General features: G+C 42.3%; 1 protein-coding gene across 11 annotated transcripts in view; it reads left to right on the top strand.

The window, feature by feature from the left end:
• The window catches only part of DLG2 (discs large MAGUK scaffold protein 2), a 1,481,746-nt gene that overhangs the window by 1,041,620 nt on the left and 424,919 nt on the right, over window positions 1-15,207 (top strand). For all 11 annotated transcript variants that reach the window (XM_055416123.2, XM_055416124.2, XM_088832353.1 and 8 more), the window contains one exon: window positions 5,824-5,980. In XM_055416123.2, the coding sequence (XP_055272098.2) occupies window positions 5,824-5,980 (157 nt within the window). The remainder of the gene's footprint in view (window positions 1-5,823; window positions 5,981-15,207) is intronic.

Below are 15,207 nucleotides of genomic sequence, written 5' to 3'. Positions count from 1 at the left end.
TGGCCAACCCAATATATGTAAAACAGTCCTACAAGTACAAGATACTGAATTCTGCCAACAAATTGACTTGAATACGGATCTGGCTTTTTCCCCAGAGCATCCCAATAAAGTTTCTCCTGGCTGACACCTTGATAACAACCTTATGAAATCCTAGGCAGACAACCTACACAAGGCCACCCCGACTTCTGACCTACAAAACTGTGAGATAATAGTGGGTGTTTGTGGTAATTTGTTTGTGGGCAGGAATCCCTTAGAAGAAATGGATTAGCCATCATGGTCAACAAAAGAGTCCGAAATGCAGTACTTAGATGCAATCTTAAAAACAACAGAATGATCTGTTCGTTTCCAAGGCAAACCATTCAATATTACAGTAATCCAAGCCTATACCCCAACCAGTAAAGCTGAAAAAGCTGAAGTTGAATGGTTCTATGAAGACCTACAAGACCTTTTAGAACACCCAAAAAAGATGTCCTTTTCATTATAGGGGACTGGAATGCAAAAGTAGGAAATCAAGAAACACCTGGAGTAACAGGCAAATTTGGTCTTGGAGCACAGAATGAAGCAGGGCAAAGGCTAATAGAGTTTTGTCAAGAGAACGCACTGGTCATAGCAAACACCCTCTTCCAACAACACAAGAGAAGACTCTACACATGGACATCACCAGATGGTCAACACCGAAATCAGATTGATTATATTCTTTGCAGCCAAAGATGAAGAAGCTCTATACAGTTAGCAAAAACAAGACCAGGAGCTGACTGTGGCTCAGATCATGAACTCCTTATTGCCAAATTCAGACTTAAATTGAAGAAAGTAGGGAAAACCACTAGACCATTCAGATATGACCTAAATCAAATCCCTTATGACTTTATAGTGGAAGTGAGAAATAGATTTAAGGGACTAGATCAGATAGATAGAGTGCCTGATGAACTCTGGACGGAGGTTTGTGACATTGTACAGGAGACAGGGACCAAGACCATCCCCACGGAAAAGAAATGCAAAAAAGCAAAATGGCTGTCTGAGGAGGCCTTACAAATAGCTGTGAAAAGAAGAGAAGCGAAAAGCAAAGGAGAAAAGGAAAGATATAAGCTTCTGAATGCAGAGTTCCAAAGAATAGCAAGGAGAGATAAGAAAGTCTTCCTCAGCGATCAATGCAAATAGAGGAAAACAACAGAATAGGAAAAACAAGAGATCTCTTCAAGAAAATTAGAGATTCCAAGGGAACTTTTCATGCAAAGATGGGCTCGATAAAGGACAGAAATGGTGTGGACCTAACAGAAGCAGAAGATATTAAGAGGAGGTGGCAAGAATACACAGAAGAACTGTACAAAAAAGATCTTCACGACCAAGATAATCACGATAACATGATCACTGACCTAGAGCCAGACATCTTGGAATGTGAAGTCAAGTGGGCCTTAAAAAGCATCACTATGAACAAAGCTAGCGGAGGTGATAGAATTCCAGTTGAGCTATTTCAAATCTTGAAAGGTGATGCTGTGAAAGTGCTGCACTCAATATGCCAGCAAATTTGGAAAACTCAGCAGTGGCCACAGGACTGGAAAAGGTCAGTCTTCATTCCAATCCCAAAGAAAGGCAATGCCAAAGAATGCTCAAACTACCGCACAATTGCACTCATCTCACACGCTAGTAAAGTCATACTCAAAATTCTCCAAGCCAGGCTTCAGCAATATGTGAACTGTGAACTCCCAGATATTCAAGCAGGTTTTAGAAAAGGCAGAGGCACCAGAGATTAAATTGCCAACATCCGCTGGATCGTGGAGAAAGCAAGAGAGTTCCAGAAAAACATCTATTTCTGCTTCATTGACTATGCCAAAGCCTTTGACTGTGTGGATCACAATAAACTGTGGAAAATTCTGAAAGAAATGGGAATACCAGACCACCTAACCTGCCTCTTGAGAAACCTGTATGCAGGTCAGGAAGCAACAGTCAGAACTGTACATGGAACAACAGACTGGTTCCAAATAGGAAAATGAGTAAGTCAAGGTTGTATATCATCACCCTGCTTATTTAACTTATATGCAGAGTACATCATGAGGAACGCTGGGCTAGAAGAAGCACGAGCTGTAATCAAGATTGCTGGGAGAAATATCGATAACCTCAGATATGCAGATGACACCACCCTTATGGCAGAAAGTGAAGAGGAACTCAAAAGCCTCTTGATGAAAGTGAAAGAGGAGAGTGAAAAGGTTGGCTTGAAGCTCAACATTCGGAAAATGAAGATCATGGCATCTGGTCCCATCACTTCATGGGATATAAATGGGATAACAGTGGAAACAGTGTCAGACTTTATTTTTGGGGGCTCCAAAATCACTGCAGATGCTGATTGCAGCCATGAAATTAAAAGACGTTTACTCCTTGGAAGGAAAGTTATGACCAACCTAGATAGTATATTAAAAAGCAGAGACATTACTTTGCCAACAAAGGTCCGTCTAGTCAAGGCTATGGTTTTTGCAGTGGTCATGTATGGATGTGAGAGTTGGACTGTGAAGAAAGCTGAGCGCCGAAGAATTGATGCTTTTGAACTGTGGTGCTGGAGAAGACTCTTGAGAGTCCCTTGGACTGCAAGGAGATCCAACCAGTCCATTCTAAAGGAGATCAATCCTGGGTGTTCATTGGAAGGACTGATGCTAAAGCTGAAACTCCAGTACTTTGGCCACCTCATGTGACGAGCTGACTCACTGGAAAAGAGTCTGATGCTGGGAAGGATTGGGGGCAGGAGGAGAAGGGGATGACAGAGAATGAGATTGCTGGATGGCATACCGACTTGATGGACATGAGTTTGAGTGAACTCCGGGAGTTGGTGATGGACAGGGAGGCCTGGCGTGCTGTGATTCATGGGGTCGCAAAGAGTCGGACACGACTGAGCGACTGAACTGAGCTGAACTGAACATAGCCTATAACAAACTAGCTTATTGCATGTATTGTCCATCATTACTCTGCCCCAATCAGAATGAACTCACTCTATGTCAAGTTACCTCTTAATACATAGTAATACATTGTTACGTATTACTGATAGTCCGAGCTCTAGTGTGCATTGTACACCTTTCCTCAAATAAGGGTAAAATAGATATAAGGCATCTCTTTATGCAAGGAAATGTGATAGCATATAAAAAGGTCTGTGTAGTCATTAATATGATGACCTAAATATCATATAATATTGCTTATATGTAGAATCTAAAAAAAATGGTACAGATGAACTTATTTGCAAAGCAAAAATAGAGTCATAGATTGAGAGAACAAACTTAGGTTACCACGGGAGGGAAAGAGGGTTGGGATAAATTGGGAGATTGGGATTGACATAAAATCACTACTATGTTTAAAACAGATAACTAATTAAAAATCTACTGTATAGCGCAGGAAACTCTACTCAAAGCTCTGTGGTAATATTGTAAAATAATTAGCCTCCAATAAAAAATAAAAATTAAAATAAAAGCTCTGTGGTGACCTCAGTGGGAAGGATATCTAAAAAAGAGTGGATATGCATATACAAAGAGGAACTAAAGATCCTCTTGATGAGGGTGAAAGAGGAAAGTGAAAAAGCTGACTTAAAACTCAACGTTCAAAAAACGAAGATTATGGAATCCAGTCCTTTCAGTTCATGGCCAATAGATGGAGAAAAAGTGGAAAGAGTGACAGTCTTTATTTTCTTGGACTCCAAATTCACTGCAGGCAGTGACTGAAGATGCGAAATTAAAAGACACTTGCTCCTTGGAAGAAAAGCTATGACAAACCTAGACAGCATATTAAAAAGCAGAGATGTCACTTTGCCGACAAAGGTCTGTATAGTCAAAGCTATGGTTTTTCCAGAAGTCATGTATGGATGTGAGAGTTGGACTATAAAGAAGGCTGAGCACTAAAGAATCGATGCTTTTGAACAGTGGTGATGGAGAAGACTCTTGAGAGTCCCTTGCACAGCAAGGAGATCAAATCAGTCAATCCTAAATGAACTCAACCCTGAATATTCATTGGAAGGACTGATGCTGAAGCTGAAGCTCTAATACTTAAGCCACCTGATGCAAAGAGTTGCTCAATGGAAAAGACCCTGATGCTGGGAAAGATTGAGGGCAGGAGGAGAAGGGGACGACAGAGGATGAGATGACTTGATGGCATTACTGATTCAATGGACATGAGTTGGAGCAAACTCCAGAAGATAGTGAAGGACAGGGAAGCCTGGCGTGCTGCCGTCCATGGGGTCACATAGAGCTGGTCACGGCTTAGCCACTGAACTACAACAATACGTATATGTATAACTGATTCCCTTTATTGCACAGTGGAAACTAACACAACATTGTAAAGCAGCAATACTCCAATAAAAATTAATTTTAAAAAATAAAAATATATCAGATGGCTCTTTGTCATTCCTATATCATTAAGAATAGGAAAATAGAAGAGAAACATTTCATAATTGGTACTGAGATATTTGAAAGAGAAGGATAGGTGATATTAAAAAAAATCTTGGTCAAACCTGAGGCTTGCAGGATAACATTTTTTGAAACTACCGATAGAGACAATTCGACTAGATGCCTTCTTAGAACCCTTGCAATTCTGTGTTCCATAATTTTTCAACTGCTAAACAATCTCAATGAACTGTTGGCTTAAGATTTGCTCTCTCATCCTTTTACTGATGACCCTCAAATCTGCCTTTGCAGTCCTCTCTGAGAATCTAAATTCCTATCCTTTGTCTCTAACTGCTCCACACAGCTCCACAAGGATGTCCCACTAGTACCTGGAATTGAGCACATCAAAATCATACTCACGCTCGTACCTGGATTCCACCCACACTCTCTCCCCTTTTTGCAAGTACTTATATGTTCTTCCTTCCTCCTCCAATACCTGAATCAACCTCTGTCCCTGCCTTCAAATTACCTCCTCCGTGTTGCCCTTTCTTGTCATTATCACCGCCATCCCTCGTGGGCAGGCTGTCACTTCCTTAAACCTGGATTACTTGGTCAACATCCTCAGTAGTGTTCCTGTCTCCCATCATATCCGTGCTTCCAACTCCCATCAATCCTACATATGGCCATTTGTAACCTTCCTAAAATTGATTTAAATATTATCCATGCCTCAAAATCTTCCAGTGAGTCCCCACTGCCTCCAGAGTAAATTTTAATTAAACAAAAAACAAGCCCACGGGCTGTCATGTAATATAGTTCATCGTCTAGACTATTCAATATAGTCTCTTGTCCCCCAAATTCTCTTCCTCTTTTTGGATCCATCCATCCTATTGAATCGGAGAAGGCAATGGCAAGCCACTCCAGTACTCTTGCCTAGAAAATCCCATGGACGGAGGAGCCTGGTGGGCTGCAGTCCATGGGGTCGCTAAGGGTCGGACACGACTGAGCGACTTCACTTTCACTTTTCACTTTCCACTTTCACACATTGGAGAAGGAAATGGCAACCCACTCCAGTGTTCTTGCCTGGAGAATCCCAGGGAAGGGGGAGCCTGGTGGGCTTCCATCTATGGGGTCACACAGAGTCGGACACGACTGAAGTGACTTAGCAGCAGTAGCAGCATCCTATTGAATACTGCTGTAGTGGTGCTCAGTACAAGAACAGATGTTATAAACAAAGGAAAATTGGAAGTAAAGCTAGTTCAAGGAAATGTTTTGGAATTAAGGGATAAATTTGCATGGTACATTGGCATTTGTTACAGTGAGGAATTCAGACATCTGCCCTGATATTAGTATATTTTTGATATGCAAATTTATCATAATTGTAGAAGCCATTTTCATAGGCAGTAAGTAAAAGCGATGTAAATCTTGACTGGGCCACCCAGTGAACGTGATTCTCCATTTGTTTCGGCAGGGAGCCCCGCAAGGTGGTCCTGCATAAAGGCTCCACTGGCCTGGGCTTCAACATCGTGGGCGGAGAAGACGGAGAAGGTATTTTTGTCTCCTTCATTCTGGCTGGTGGACCAGCAGACCTGAGCGGGGAGCTCCAGAGAGGAGACCAGATCCTATCTGTGAGTATTGCTCCTTAATCTTTATTCCCTCCATGTCTGACGCCATCTGAGAGAAAGTCCCTTCCAGTTATAATTCCAAAAGCACCTTCATTCCAAAGGAAATATGGGAGAAAGCATTATGACTTCAAGTGCATGTTGCAATTTAAATGGTGTTCAGGTTTGAGGCGTGTTACTTCCTTCTGAATCAGGTAGAGGTGCTAGTGTTTTCGTTTAGATTTTCTGAGACATATTTGTATCCAATAGAACATTGAGACGCATGCCTTTTTTTTTTCAGTATATTATTTTTCAAAGTGCTAAATTTCTTTCAAAATCCATCATTATACTCTAAAAACCGCATCTTCATGATGCATGTAGTTTGTTGCATGTAACTGTTTCAGAATAATGTAGGGGCTTCCCCCGTGGCTCAGTGGTAAAGAATCTGCCTGCCAGTGCAGGAGACACGGGTTCGATCCCTATTCTGGGAAGATCCCAGATGTCACAAAGCAACTGAGCCCACGTGCCACACCTATTCAGCCTTGCTCTCGAGCCCAGAAGCCACAACTACTGAAGTCCACATGCCCTAGCCATGCTCCACAACAAGAGAAGCCACCACAATGAGAAGCCCACACACCACAACTAGGGAGTGGCCCCCACTCACCGCAACTAGAGAAAAGCCTGCGCAGCAACAAAGACTCAGCATAGCCAAAAATACAAATAAGTTTTAAAAAATGAATAATGTGTAAAATAGTGCTACCTACAATTTGGTGATGTTGCTAAGTGGTAGCGTATCACCATTTACCCAAATACAAAAATTACTAGCAATGACTTGGTAAGGACTTACATACCAGCCATTTTAGAAAAGTAATTACTTTATAAAAGTAATTATATTCTAACAGTCACCGTGAAAGGTAAATCACCACGTCCGGATGAAAAGAATATGGTTCAGAGAGGTTAAAAAGCTTGTCAAAGTTCACCTAACTAGGGATTTCCCTGGTGGTCCAGTGATTAAGATTCTGTGCTTCCACTGCAGTGGGCATGAGTTCAGTTCCTGGTCAGAGAAATAAGATCCTGCAAGCCATGTAGCATGTCCCAAAAAAAAAAAAAAATGCACCTAACTAGAGAGTCAGAGTTTGGATTTAAATATTCAGTCTTAATATCCATCACCTACCTCCTCTTACCCTTCCTTCCTTCCATCCTGCTTTCCCCATTCCTCTCTTCTCAAAGCCCTTTCTTCTCTTTGAATATCTGTTGATGCTTCTTTCTATTACATCAAGCTACCTCCTTGGGATAAATTCTATGAGTAGTAGTTAAATACACTATGAGTGTTCATGTCCACACTGCAACATGCAAATAATAACAGAGAATTACATAAGGAGCCCAGTTTTAGGGTTATGGTTATGATTCGTAACTAAATAAAGCATTTAGTTTGTGGTTTTCATTGTGCCCTTTGGAAAATTCATCTTTGCTTTGTAGCTATGATATATAACTAGAATTTTCCAAGTGACCTTATATTTGTTAACCATCACTCCAACTCCAACCCCCTGCACACATGATTTACCTATAGGATGCAGTAAGTTGACCTGAGCAGCGTCCAGTGGTCTGCATGCTTGACCCTCCCTTTTGTATGTCTGTGGTTCTCCCACACATAGAGGTTCCTGCTCACTCATCAACTATCAGACGTCTAGAAGGATTGAGTATGGAAGAATCAGGGTAAGGTCCTGTGCCAGGCCCTTATTCTATCACCTATCATCATCCCTTCAACTACTCCCCCCCACCTACTTCTTCTATACTTAAATGACATATAAGATATAACTTAACATTTCTCCAAAGAAGACATACAGATAGCTGATAAACACATGAAAAGATATTCATCACTCATTACTAGAGAAATGTAAAATCAAAACTACAATGAGATGTCACCTTACACTGGTCAGAAGGGCCATCATCAAAAACTCTACAAATAATAAATGCTAGAGAGGATGCAGAGAAAAGGGAACCCTCTTGCACTGCTGGTGGGAATGTAAATTGATGCAGCCATTGTGAACAGTGTAGAGATTCCTTAAAAACTAGGAATAAATCTACCATATGGCCCAGCAACCCACTACTGTGCATATACCGAGAAAATGAGTTTTAAAAGACATGTACTCCAGTGTGCATTGCAGTACTATTTACAGTAGCCAGGACCTGGAAGCAACCCAGATGTCCATTGACAGATAAATGGATAAAGAAGCTGTGGTACAATGGAATATTGGTGCTGGTTTAGTCATTAAGTCATGTCCAACTCTTGTTCCAACTCTTGCAACTTGATGGACTGCAGCCCACCAGACTCCTCTGTCCATGGGATTTCCCAGGAAGGTATACTGGAGTGGGTAACCATTTCCTTCTCCAGGGGATCTTACTGACCCAGGAATCGAATCTGGGTCTCTTGCATTGCAGGCAGATTCTTTACTGACAGCTACAAGGGAAGCAGGAAGCCCAGTGGAATATTACTCAGCCATTAAAAAGAATGACTTTGAGTCAGTCCTAGGGAGATGGATGACCCTAAAGCCAATTATACAGAGTGAAGTCAAAAAGAGAAAGACAAATAGACACATTTTTTTAATGCATATATATGGGATATAGAAAACTGGTACTGATGAAGGAACCAGGCAGGAACAGAGACACAGAGACAGAGAACAGACTGGTGGACACAGCAGGGGAAGCAGAAGGTGGGACAAGTTGAGAGAGTAGCACTGAAATGTACGTATTACCATATGCAAAATAGACAGCCAGTGGGAATTTGCTATATGATGCAGGGAGCTCAACCAGGTGTTCTGTGACAGCCCAGAGGGGTAGGGTGGGGTGTGGGGGAGGTTCAAGAGAGATGGGACATGTGTATACCTATGGTTGATTCATGCTGATGTATGGCAGAAACACAACATTGTATAGTAATTATCCTCCAATTAAAAATTTTAAAAAAAATTTTAGACAAGATATAACTTTAAAATTCTAATAACCTCTTAAACCTCATTGTCCATGTTTGTTTACATGTTTATCTTTCTCTACTAAGTTACCAAAAACTCTCTGACAGCAAACTCTGTATCTTTTATGATTTTGTATCCTCAACATTTAGCACAGTGCCTGGTACATAGCCATCTCTCAAAAATTGTTTATTGATGAAAAAGTATTAAATAAAAATAGTGATGCCTTGAAAAGTCACTAGAGCCTGGGAGATTGACTCTAAAATTCTTACTAGGACATACTTAAGACATATCTTCCTCATCCTGGCTGAAAATCTGTAGACTGGGGGACCACTCATTTCAGCACAATCAGCATTCCCATCGTCAAAGCACTTTCCCAGACACAAAGCACTTTCACGTGCATTGATTCTAGGGATCAATGTTATTATTTCTCTCAATTTCCACATCAGGGAAAGAGGATTCAGAATGGCTAAATGATTTGTCCATAGCTCCACAGCTCCTGACTCTGATGTGGGACTCAAAAGCAGATCCCATGACCCCAGATCAGTGTTCTTTCTCTCTTCGAAACCTTGACAATGATCTCAGTGTATACAATCTTCTTTGTACACACTGCTTGGTGTGCACAGCACATTCAGAAGCACACAGAACCATAGTGAGTGAGTGAAAGTCGCTCAGTTGTGTCCGACTCTTTGTGGTCCCATGGACTATACAGTCCATGGAATTCTCTAGGCCAGAAGACTGGAGTGGGTAGCCATTCCCTTCTTCAGAGGATCTTCCCAACCCAGGGATCAAACCCAGGTCTTCTGCATTGCAGGAAGATTCTTTACTAGCTGAGCCACTAGGGAAGCCCAAGAATACTGGAGCAGGTAGCCTATCCCTTCTCCAGGGATCTTCCCGACCCAGGAATCAAACTGGGGTCTTCTGCATTGCAGGCGGATTCTTTACCAGCTGAGCTAACAGGGAAACCCACACAAAACTATAAGGAACTAATATTTACATGGGACTTTTGAGTCAGTCACAGGTGTAGCTGACGTAATCCTCTAACAACTCTATGCCTTATTATGTTCATTTGAAGTATGAATAAACTGAGGCAGAGATGATATTATTGACTTTTTAACTCTGTTTAAATAAGAAATCCCCTAAGCTATGGGTTTTGTTTTAATCTCTAGGCATGTGGTGGGAAAAGGAACAAGATGATAACATTGTTATGGCTCAACAAAGAAAACTCCCAAGTATTTCTGCTTCCAGAAGTAGATGAATCCATTTAAATGTTATTGCCAGGACCACAGAGTAAGCATGACAACAAGTCAGAATTATAGTCTTCTTAGAGATTGAAATTCATAGTACATAACAGCAATGTCTGAAGTTCAAATATCATATTCTTTTTTATGTAAAACATTTGCAAAGATAGTTCAACAATGAAAATACCATTCATTTTTTACAGTTGGAAAGGAAAAGGAATTCTTTTCAGCTTGCGAAAATTTATATAAACTGTGGCTATAAATTGGCTAGTGTAAAGGCTCAGTATTGGAATTTCATTGTTTAACACTACAAGGAAAAATAAACAGGCTTGAGAAACTCATATATTATTACAATATGGAAAGAAAAGTGACAGAATTATTAGCAATGGAATATGGAGGATAATATTTTGCACCTACAGCTTCCACTGGACATGTAAAGACAAGCTATACCTTCCTGGAAAACAAAAGAACAAAAACCCTAAATAAAAATTCAATGCATAGATTTCTAAGTCATGTAAGATTTGTTTGCAAATAAGTCATGCTAAAAATAACATAGTAAGTTTAGAGAGGAGAAATAGCATCCCCAGGGAAGAGAGCCGAAGGGTAGATCTCTGCTCTCAATTGATCCTCATCGAGAAGGAACTTGTATAATAGACAACTACCTTGCTAATCAGGGATGTAATATCCATTCCTATTTTCCTGAATTATTCTCCCACACAGACTGTAGAATCTTCTAAGACAATTTGTTTTATTAATGACTTACTATGTGTCATGGTCCGTACCAGGAATTGAAATCGCAAAGATGAGTGAGAGTAATAGATCTTAAAATGCTCACTGCCCAAAGCAGATATAGCTGTCTTCTGTATCCATGGAGGATTTGTTCCAAGACAACCTGTCAACAGCAAAATCTGCTAAACTCAAGTCCCTTGTATAAAATGGCATAGTACATTGAATACAGTCGGCCCTCCGCATCAGCGGGTTTTGCATCCATGCATTCAACCAACTGGGCTTCCCTTGTGGTTCAGCGGTAAAGAATTCACCTGCCAATGCAGGAGGCATGGGTTTGATCCCTGGGTCAGGAAGATCCCCTGGAGAAGGAAATGGCAACCAGCTCCAGTATTCTTGCCTGGGAAATCCCATGGACAGAGAACTACGGGGTCACAAAGAGCTGGACACGACTGAGCAACTAAACAATAACAATTCAACCAACTGCAAATCCAAGGCCAACTGTGTATCAATGTATCTGATGTGTGTGAGCACAGAGACAGAAAGAGAGAGGTAGCATACTGAGGAAAGAGAAGAGAGAAAGTGCTTAGAACAGAGCACGTCACATTGTACGTCCTTAACACTGTTCCTACCAGCCACTGTACCTTAAGAATGTGTGTCATATAGTATAGAGAAAGTCGCTCAGTCACGTCTGACTCTTTGTGACCCCATGGACTGTGCCCCGCCAGGCTCCTCTGTCCATGGGGATTCTCCAGGCAAGAATACTGGAGTGGGTTGCTATGCCCTTCTCCAGGGGATCTTCCCGACCCAGGGATCGAACCCAGGTCTCCCTCATTGCAGGCTGATTCTTTATCTGAGCCACCAGGGAAGCCCAAGAACATGTGTAATATTTTTTGAGTGTCAGATAACCATATCTGAGGAAAGCCTCTTTTTGATAGTTTGAGCAATTCCTTCTTTGGGGTAGGTCTTAGAATGGATGAGCATTTCTCAACGTGAGTTCACAGGACTCTGGAAGTGTGGGATTGTATTGGGTTTCTCCTGAGAGAAAGGGTTCCCTAATGACCAGTTTCCTTCACTGAAGACCTTTTCAGAAACCGTTTACCAGTGCATATTGGGAACCTCCTTCAGCTCAGTTCAGTTCAGTCACTCAGTCGTGTCCGACTCTCCGCGACCCCATGAATCACAGCACGCCAGGCCTCCCTGTCCATCACCAACTCCCGGAGTTCACTCAAACTCATGTCCATCGAGTCGGTGATGCCATCCAGACATCTCATTCTCTGTTGTCCCCGTCTCCTCCCGCCCCCAATCCCTCCCAGCATCAGACTTTTCCAGTGAGTCAACTCGTCGCATGAGGTGGCCAAAGTATTGCAGTTTCAGCTTTAGCATCAGTCCTTCCAATGAACACCCAGGATTGATCTCCTTTAGAATGGACTGGTTGGATCTCCTTGCAGTCCAAGGGACTCTCAAAAGAGTCTTCTCCAGCACCACAGTTCAAAAGCATCAATTCTTCAGCGATCAGCCTTCTTCACAGTCCAACTCTCACATCCGTACATGACCACGGGAAAAACCATAGCCTTGACTAGACGGACCTTTGTTGGCAAAGTAATGTCTCTGCTTTTTAATATGCTATCTAGGTTGGTCATAACTTTCCTTCAAAGGAACCTCCTTAGAGACCAATAAAATATATTGCTTTTCCCAAACGAATTTGACTCCCAAACCACTACTTAAGGAGCACCTCACAGGATATCAGTAATTGGAAGTGTTTGAGCAGATATGTTTATAGTTTCAATAATTGACTATTTTCTGGCAAGGTAGTCATATGTGCATGCTAAATCACTTCAGTCGTGTGTAACTCTTTGCGATCCCATGGACTGTATCCTGCCAGGCTCCTCTGTCCATGGGATTCTCCAGGCAAGGATCCTGGAGTGGGTTGTCGTGCCCTCCTCCAGGGGATCTTCCCTACCCAGGGATCGAACCCAGGTCTCTCATATCTCCTGCACTGGCAGGCGGATTCTTAACCATTAGCACCAGCAGGTGCCTATGAAGAAAAAATAACTAGCTGTTGACTATGTTTTAAGATTATGGGCGCCATCTAGTGTCCATACATTGTCTAGACACTTTGCAACCTGAAGACGGAGGATTCCCAAGCTCCATTGCAGGAATTTATCTTGCACTTCCTCCTCCCTGCCAGAACTACAGAACTAAAGTAGTTAAGATGCAGAAAGAAACCATCACCTCAGGCTGCATTCCATACACATATTATGAGTGATCTTTTCTCTCTAGTTTCTCCTTTATGTTTTCTATCTCTCCAGGATTTATTATAGAAAGTCTTATCCAATAATTGAACCGTCTTCTTGAGGCTTTTTGTGGTGGAGAATTTAGGGCATTCAGCATGCAATCATGTTAACTAGTGCAGTAGCCTCCTCAGGCATTCTTTCTGAAGAGGAAAAGACAGAAATGCCTCTGCTATTATTTGTTTCAGTGCTTTGTTATGAAAAAAATATATGTGGAGCAGAGCACACGGAAGCAATACTCCCATAAAGAGGTTCTTTCCTATCTCATCAAGCAATTTTAGTTTGTTCAATCCTCAGGAGTCTAACAGCGATCAACCTAGCTGACCCCACCAACTCCAGCGCTCACTCTTGATGGACACGAAGTGTTTAACTCACTGTTCCAAGATCTGTGGTTGGGAATAAAAGTGAAACGTGGCAGCTATTGTCCCGAAAGTAGACTAGGTTGCTCTGAATTTTCAAATTGAAATTGCATGGTGGATTTAGGAAGAGTGAAAAAAGTCACAGCTCACCTGGGTGTTTTGCTAATGCTTAGGTTTCCTTCCTGTCTTCATGTTTAGAGCCATGCAGAAAGGAAGGGCTTTGTTTGCTAAATCCTTATTGTCAAGGGACTCAAGTGGAATTCAAGCACAATATAGACTCTTCACCGTGCCAGGGTACTGATAATGTCACCTTTTTATTATTACCTCAAATAACAACTCAGTCCCTTCCACTATTGCACCTGAAATCCAGCCTTCCTCCTGCCTCTCACAAAAAAATAATAAAAATAAAGTCTCAAATTATTTGTGTGGTTCCCTGAAGTGATCCTCTGAGAAGCTTCCCAGCCTGCTCCCATCCAGTGACCCTGCCAAATGGGCCGTGTCCTTCCCCTCCAGCTCTGTCCCCAACCCCAAGGAGGATCCATATATTCATCATTTTCAGTACCTGAAGGCTTCCATTTAACACGGTGCGCCTGCCTTCCAGAGAGGTTCTGAGGTCCGTGCAGAGGTGGGGACAGGAGCCATCTCTCAACTCTGAGCTGCTCTCACCTTGTTTCCAAAAGCACAACAACTTAAACTAGAAATTTTGAAGTCTCCAACATTTATCTTCCTTTGTCTCATCTTCAACACTTGGAGTCTCCCAAACCCCCAATAAAAGCCCCGCCCTTCCCTCAGAGACAAGCCTCAATCAATCCCAGCTCTGGTTATCCTGGCCTCAGACGGGGTTTGTCTGCTTTTGTTTCCTGGTTGAGCTCTGCCCGCTCCACCTCTCCCAATAAAAGAAGTGTTAAATAAAATAAAATAAAACAAGATAATGTTTCTGAAAAAAATAAAGACTTCTTACCTTAGCCCTGACCAGTTAAATTCAGGTTTCTGGCCCAGAACCCACAAGGAGGCTGCCTCCCCAAGCCTCTATGTCTGTTGCAGGCATTGCTGTCTTCGCTGACCCCCGCTCTGTCTATATTCTTCGAGCTCTGGCTTTTGCCTCTCAATTTTCAGCCCCCTCAGGTATCTCCCCATCTTACTGGACTTGCCTTCCTGCCCAACTCAGAGCCACCTTTTTCTTGCTCAGTTGTTGCTGTTCAGTTGCTTAAGTCATGTCTGACTCTGAGACCCCATGGGCTGCAGCACGCCAGGCTCCTCTGTCCTCCACTATCTCCCAGAATTTGCAGAGATTCACGTCCACTGAAGCGATGATGCTTCCTAACCATCTCATCCTCTGACTTCTTGCTCAGGGACCCCCTCACATAAAAAGCACTGTGGCCACTGAGCAGACTTTCCCTCCGCCTCGGCGTCAGAGCTCACCATCCCAGCTGACCCCCAGCCCACCCACCAGAACCTAGGGATTCAGCAGGGCCCAGCTCTGCCCTAGGAATCCTTTTCTCCTGCCGACCATCCGGACGCACATACATCCCTCTTCACATACAAACTCCAGACTTTAAGAAGAGTGAGCCTTTCAGAAAGCGTTTCTGATCATGTCGTTTTTCCCCTTTACTTAAACTTTCAATGGCTTTCTGTTGTTCTTAAGATAAAATCCAAAATTCTTGTTGT

The sequence above is a fragment of the Moschus berezovskii genome, chromosome 25 (assembly GCF_049115385.1).
Source record: "Moschus berezovskii isolate FMDL1 chromosome 25, NW_MosBer_1.0, whole genome shotgun sequence".
Classification (NCBI taxonomy): Eukaryota; Metazoa; Chordata; class Mammalia; order Artiodactyla; family Moschidae; genus Moschus; species Moschus berezovskii.
Note: the sequence above shows the minus strand (reverse complement) of the source record. Positions and strands in the feature narration are given on the sequence as shown.